The sequence below is a fragment of the Armigeres subalbatus genome, chromosome 3, assembly GCF_024139115.2.
Source record: "Armigeres subalbatus isolate Guangzhou_Male chromosome 3, GZ_Asu_2, whole genome shotgun sequence".
NCBI classification, from domain to species: Eukaryota; Metazoa; Arthropoda; class Insecta; order Diptera; family Culicidae; genus Armigeres; species Armigeres subalbatus.
Window position 1 is genome coordinate 314,477,809 of NC_085141.1, and position 7,015 is coordinate 314,484,823.

The window sequence follows — 7,015 nt, forward strand, 5'->3', positions numbered from 1 at the left end:
TTGTTTTAGTTATTTAATTACTATAGTATTACCATATTACCCCTTTACAATAATTATTAGAAATGACTTTTTTTGTTTCTATTACTTAACCCAATCTATAGTGTGCCAGTCCAACAATCATCGGCGGCGGCGTTCGTCGTAGTTTTAACCGGTAGCGGAGGCATTTTCGGCATGATACTGCCTCACTATCTCCCGTTCGCTCGAGAAAAGAAAGAAAAGTTTCGAGAAATTTCTTTTCTCTTCAGAATCTAATTTAATTTTCAAAGAAAATTCAGAATTATCACGAGAAAATCCATTGACATTTAAAAGGAAATTCTCTTAAGCTTTCACGGGAAATTATCATTTTGTTTCACATCAAATTCCTTTAATTTCGGCAGGAAATTCTCTTAGATTTTCACGGGCATTCTTCAAAATTTACACAAAAATTGCCATCCGAAAAAAAATCAAAATTTTCATCAAAACCCATAGAAATATTTTGAACTTAAATCTTTTTCTAATGACTAAACAAAGTTTATTTATCTAATCTATCATTGGAACACGTCTAATATATAATTGAATTCGCATAAGGAAGGTATGCCAGATATTGCACAACGGCGCGTCAATGTAAAGTGTTGAGTTGTTAAAACTATTTGTGATGGCAGCGCACACATCATACCATCCGCGCTACCGAGAAAAATAATCTTTACCATTAAAAATACGACATTTTGGATTGATTTTGAAGTATCTTCTTTCACGGAATACATTGCAATTGATATTTTTTGTGAAACTTTGTTCTGATTCAATATATCGATATCGAAAGCAAAAATATCGATATGACCGATATATTGAAAGCAAAATATTGATACAAAAATATCGGATATCGATATTCCGGTATATCAGAAGTATCGGAACGTCCCTAAGAAATACACATATATCGCCTCCACTTTTGTACGTAAAAAGCATTTTCGCGACTGGTGTGCGATGAAAATTGTGCGCATAGGCATCGCATAACAGAAAAACAATTCTATTATGCATGCATTCTGGTTGTCTGGGCACCCCATGGAGGGTTCGAAGTGCCCGGCGTTTAAGCGTGCTGCAAAATCACAGTGCAGGTAACGCAGCTGGCTTGCTCGGCCTCGCCCGAGTGTTTGGTGAGCGCAGGTTTAGAGGAAACGGCGCAACACGTGTTGTTCGTGTGCCCACGTTTTCGCGCAATGCGTGACCACATGCTTGCCACATGTGGTCTGAACACTACCCCGGACAACCTAGTTCGGAGGATGTGTAAAGATGAAGTTGGCTGGAACGCCGTTTTATCGGCTATCGTCCAAATCGTTTCGGAGCTACACAGAAGGTGGCGCGTGAACTCAAGGATGGCTAGTTCAGGCGCAAATAAGAGGTGGTCCAAGGGATCGGAGTCGGCTTCATGGGTCATACCGGTGGTCATGCCCTGTGGTCGAACTCGATACTTTAATCGAACAAGTGGCCGCGCGAAGAACAACATGATATCGTCGCTTTCGCGGCGTCGGTCAACCGGGCGGGTTCCGAACCCGAGGACGGAAAGGGGCCCTCGTCAAGGCTGGGGCAGGCGTAGGCACCGCGTCGGCAAGTCCCTCTGTGTGTTGGCGAATAGACCCTATCGCAGAGAGGTCAATTTGGGGTGCACGCTGCATCATCATTCTTGATACCAGTCGTGCAGAGGGAAGCAGGCGCAAAGTCGACCCTTCCCACACAGATAGAAAAAGTTGTTGAAATTTACACGAAAGTAATGCACATAAAGGGAATGCCAAAAAGAGTGTAATCTTAAACGATATTTTCGCTTGAATGTATGCAATTTGTATTGCATTATGTCACTATTTAGTCGACTAAGTCGACTAGGGCGAAAATTATGGAAAAGATTCATGTATGCTCAGAATAGTGTAATTTTCGGCGCCTGTATTTTTTACGCGCTGATTAGTTTTCATTATTTTTTTCTGTGCACCTTCCAAGGACATAGGGCGTGGTAAGGCCACCTGGAAAGCCGGCAACGCGCTGGCACGATACCATGGTGTTCTTCTAAAAAAGCGAGTCACGATGTTCGATGCTGCAAGGACACGCAGCTAACCTCTAGGGTCCGTCGTGCACTGGCCCCCCTTTGGAGGATTATTTTCTGGTTGTACCGAAGGGACTATGGGCTTGGCAGCAATGGAAACGGTTTAGCGGGTCGGGGATGAAGTCCTGCCTCCCTCGTGTGCTGTTGGAGGTGATCCCTAACCCCGCACTTCCTGAACAACCCAGGATGTCTGTTGAGCAGATTCCCCCTCCATTGCTTAGGAAAAAAAAACTCTGGCGATCACCTCTTCAGAGCTACCGACTGAATAGTAACAAGGCCGTCTCAATTGAGTTGTTATATCATGCCCTAGCTTTCATTCTATAGCTAGAATCAACAAACAACCGTATTTTTTTTACAGAAATTTGTTCTTTATTTTGCTGAGCTGCAGAAATAACGGCTTTACAGATTCATCATTAAATTGGGAACGTTTCCGGGGCTCCAGGAAATGCGAGGCAAGACTGTTCCACATAATCCGGGACGTTTAGCCACTGTAAGCTAATGCCTACATGCAGATAGCGTGAAAGTGTTGCTAGAGTCAGCGCATCCCACGGATATTATTGTTAAGGTTCAACTCCCACCGCAGCGCACCAAAGAATTTGTTAAAAAGTGATGAAACTAAAAAAGGTTGATAAGAAAATTATTTTGAGCTTTTTAGTGGATTGTTTTCTTGTCATAAGACGAGTTTATACAATCCCATTGAATTCCACCACTTAATTGTATCTTGACAGATACGTATTTCGACCTCAAAAGTAAGGCCGTCTTCAGTGTCTCGTACTTGACTCGACTTCAAGTCGAGTCAAGTACGAGACACTGAAGACGGCCTTACTTTTGAGGTCGAAATACGTATCTGTCAAGATACAATTAAGTGGTGGAATTCAATGGGATTGTATAAACTCGTCTTATGACAGGTAAAAAAGGTTTTCATCTAGCAGTCACGATTTTCGTTTATCTTCCAAAGCTAACTCCATAAAAAAGTGATGGATGAAAAATGCCCCTCACCATAAAAAAACTCACAAATTTACATGGAGACTTTATTTGAGATGTTAATTGAAATGGAGGGGTGGCACTTTGATTCTGTAATACTTTTCAAAATGGTGAACAGATCTAATCAATTTGAAATCTGTTGGAAATATTGAGCGATATTAAACGATGAAAATTCTCAAGATGTTTATGGTGAGGGCAATACTATTGAAAATGGTGAATAGATCCAAAATGATCTGTTACTTACCTATGTACTTTTGTAAAATTAAGCCAGATTTTTCCTATGGCATTTGGGTAACAATTATGTAGAATGAAATCAGTAGTGATTTTATTCTAGTTTGAATCTGGAGCAAAATAGAACGAACTCGCTGATTTCCCCAACACATGTTTTTAAAATTTTCAATTAAATTAAATCAATATATTGCTGCCAAGAAAGGCGCTATAATTGCAAAGTGGATTGATCCGTAGATAAAATGATGCATTCATACACCAAAATATTTGAAACTCGTGATTCATTCGTGGTTCAAAACTGCAGAAAATAGAACTGAGCGTTATGCCAGTTTTAAGTTTTTGACAGTTGACTTGTTATAAAAAATGAATTTAGAACAGCTGCTGGGCAAATAAATGTTTCAGATTCATATTCAAAATGAGTATTGCTGATTTTGCCCTAAGGCCGTTACATTTAATAAAAATTATGTCCTACTGATGCCGGAAAGGTCAAGGATGAGGGGGTGATAAAAGATAAATAATAAAATTAAAAAAAAAATCAAAAACCTCCTCGGATTTGTTAAAGAATGTTTTGAAAATCCTGATAATTTTTTTTTGTTGTCGCATCAAAATTTTATATTAGAGAAAAAAAATTGTACGACCTTATTTGACTCTAAAAATATTAAACAAAATTATTTTCTCCGCGGATTTTTTTTATTCGTTTTTTTGCATTATTTATATAATGCCAAAAAAAAACTATTTAATAAAAATTTCGCGGAAAAAAATTAAATTTCGTTTCGTTTCGTAAAATTTCGAATCAAATGGACCCGGATTTCGTTTCGTTTCGAAGTTTCGGAAGAAAATTTGAATTTCGTTTCGTTTCGTTCCGATCCAACAGTAGCATTTCTAATTTCGTTTCGTTTCGTTTCGTCAGGAAATCGCATACCCTTAGCATATGACCACCCTAGCCACAGCAATAAGGAACAACAACAAGAAGAGCAACGGCGAGTCTATTTTTACATTGAAAACATGATTGATATGCAATAAAAATCATTTCAATCTGCACCTATGTATCTACATATCCATTGCACAGCAGTGGTTCAATCGAGGACTAAGTTTTCTAATGGGGAAAGGAGGGTTCAATATGCTCCATTGTAGCTCTGCTCTGCAAACTTTGTGGTATTTAGCAATCAAAACTGCTAGAGCGAGCATATTATACCAATTTGTAGGATTATCATTTTTTTGTCTTCCCACAGGCACTGACAGATTCACCGGAACTGGAACTGTATGGCCACGGAGTCCGGTTCGGATGCTGGGGGATGGCACTGTTCGCCCTGAGTGCAGCAATTTACTCGCTAGTCATCGAACGCGTAATCGAATGTTTCAGGTTTGGGTTCAATTGATTCGTGTTCCGTTCCGTTGCAAATGTTGATGATTTAATCCATTTATTCCAGCTCGCGGTTCGTTCTCGTTGGCGGGCTGCTTGTGTTCAGCGTTGGAATGCTGCTGATGGGCATCATCAATACGAAGTGGATGGTACTCGTTTGCGGCGTGACTGTGGGGATCATGTATGCCACCATCTATAGCGTACCATTCCTGTTGATTTCGCGGTACCATTCCAGGAACTCGGTAGGTATTTTTTTAAATTCCATGGCGTCAGTAAATTCCTGGATCAATATTGAAATTAGAAAATTAAATTTAGAGCTTGTTTATTGGAATGTAATCATTCGCCATAGGACAAGCTGGAGCTTTTCCTATTTAATTGTAATACGAACTATTTTACAATTTTACAGTTTGCTATGAAAGATGGAAAATTCGTCGAGAATCATCAACGAAGAGGATTTGGTGCGGACGTGTCTATGTTAAGCAGCATGCTGTTTTTAGCACAAGTAAGCGTAGCCCCACAAACCATTCTCACCTTTTTATTGCATCAAAGTATAATAAGCATTTCCCAATTCAATTCACAGCTCCTAATTTCGCTCATCATCGGCAGTGTGATCGACGCTCTCGGTTCAGCGGCCGTAATCGTCTACTCGGCCAGTTTATTCTCGTTCCTCGCCTCGATTTCTGCAACGCAGATACTCTTTATGGATGACTGACGCGTCACGTTGCTGCAACAAGTGCACACGGAGCTGAATGGTTTCGATTGGAAACGAATGTGTCGCACATCGTTCACCGATGTATCAGTCGATTGGAAGGCGAGGAAATAGGAGCTCTCGAATCAATGACCAAAAACATAAATGCAGTTCAAATGCAGGTGCTCATAAAGGAAGAGGGTGAAGTATAGGATCGTATGGGTCATCTACCTCATATTGAATGTTAGGCAATTGGTTTTTAGATGTACCTGTTTTTGAGTAATGTTGAGTATGCCACACGAAGTTCAAACTAATGCATTTGGTAGGCATAAGATTTAACTGAATAGTAGATGATGATGATGATGCACCGAGAATAATGAATTTAAAGCAGGCTTAGCTTAAGAAAGCCATGTCATATGTAAGAAAAAAAAAATCAGTGTATTGTCGTTCTACGCAACATTTTCTTTACAAAAAAAATGAGTATCTTTGCGTCGTCGAAACATATATAATAAGTTAAGCTGAAAACCGGAATAAAAGACGTCGCGGAGTTTGGGTTTTTTTTTTTGCAATCTGTACGTTATTAGCGAAGTAAGATTAGGAACAAGCCTCCCGGAATCCAGAAATGAATGCACTCCTGTTTTCAAGGACACCCTATTCAAAACGGGAGCCACGCACGTGGCCAGCATGCCAGCATGCGTGCAATAATAAAAATGACAGTTGTACGTGACTTCCGTTTTGAATGGGGTGCTCTTGAAAACGCGAGTGCATTAGGTTTAAACTCCGGGAGGCTTGTCCTTAAACGTATGGATTGCAAGAAAAAATTAACTTTACCAGAGGCCCATACCACTATACCAGTTTTCAACTTGATTGAGTAAATTTTTTGGATACTATACTATTAAGGACAATCAAGAACTCACGGGGCAGTTCAGCGTAGAGCAGTGCCGTATTGAAATAAAATTCAAGTATTAATTGGATTAGAGGGAACTCTATTTCTAGACTTAAAATTATAATCTCAGTTGTGACTCAAGCACAATAATTTAATTTCTATCGTTGTACAGCAATCATTACAAACCATTTCATTTGACAATAAACTCATAAAATAAGAATTGGCAACGATACAGAAGTAAATACAAAGTATTTGATTCATTACTTACTATGAAAAATCCCAATCATTCCACTGACATCGCATAAATAGCAATAAATGTTAAAAATCTGGATTGCATGACTTTGATATTAAGGCTCAAGGATGTAGTGATGCATGGTGAAATGATGAGCGATAATGAAATATGTATTTGGTAATTCCACCTCACTGATCACGAACATCCGAATTCCCTGGCGCTGATGTCTGGATTCGACTACATCTACCAAGCCAACGTGTTATGTTGTCTAGCTGCCAAAACGATTAGGGTTGAGTGGGTCCTTGGAAAAAGTTGTTTATTGCTAGCAAACCATGATGGAAAATTTTCTGAAATCTTAAATTTGTTTTTGCCATCATACTGTCTGCATTGCACATAACGGGTCTCACGGTTGATATGAATATTCGATCAGACATATTGATACGCTTGATTGTAGCTGAACGATGCTCCTGCTGTGCATCTGCCAAACATATTCTGTTATAGGGATACATCGATTTTGGCAGTATGTTTATTCACTTTTCATAAGACGTGAGAGCTCTAATTTATTT

The 7,015-nt window shown here is 39.4% G+C and overlaps 1 protein-coding gene across 1 annotated transcript in view; it reads left to right on the forward strand.

Annotated features, from left to right (window-relative positions):
• LOC134220852 (proton-associated sugar transporter A-like) overlaps window positions 1-6,542 on the forward strand; it is a 59,836-nt gene extending 53,294 nt beyond the window's left edge. The window contains exons 4-7 of the mRNA XM_062700008.1: window positions 4,513-4,643; window positions 4,711-4,885; window positions 5,050-5,145; window positions 5,224-6,542. Coding sequence (XP_062555992.1) covers window positions 4,513-4,643; window positions 4,711-4,885; window positions 5,050-5,145; window positions 5,224-5,355 — 534 coding nt within the window. The 3' untranslated portion in view covers window positions 5,356-6,542. The remainder of the gene's footprint in view (window positions 1-4,512; window positions 4,644-4,710; window positions 4,886-5,049; window positions 5,146-5,223) is intronic.
• The last annotated feature ends 473 nt before the right edge of the window (window positions 6,543-7,015 follow it).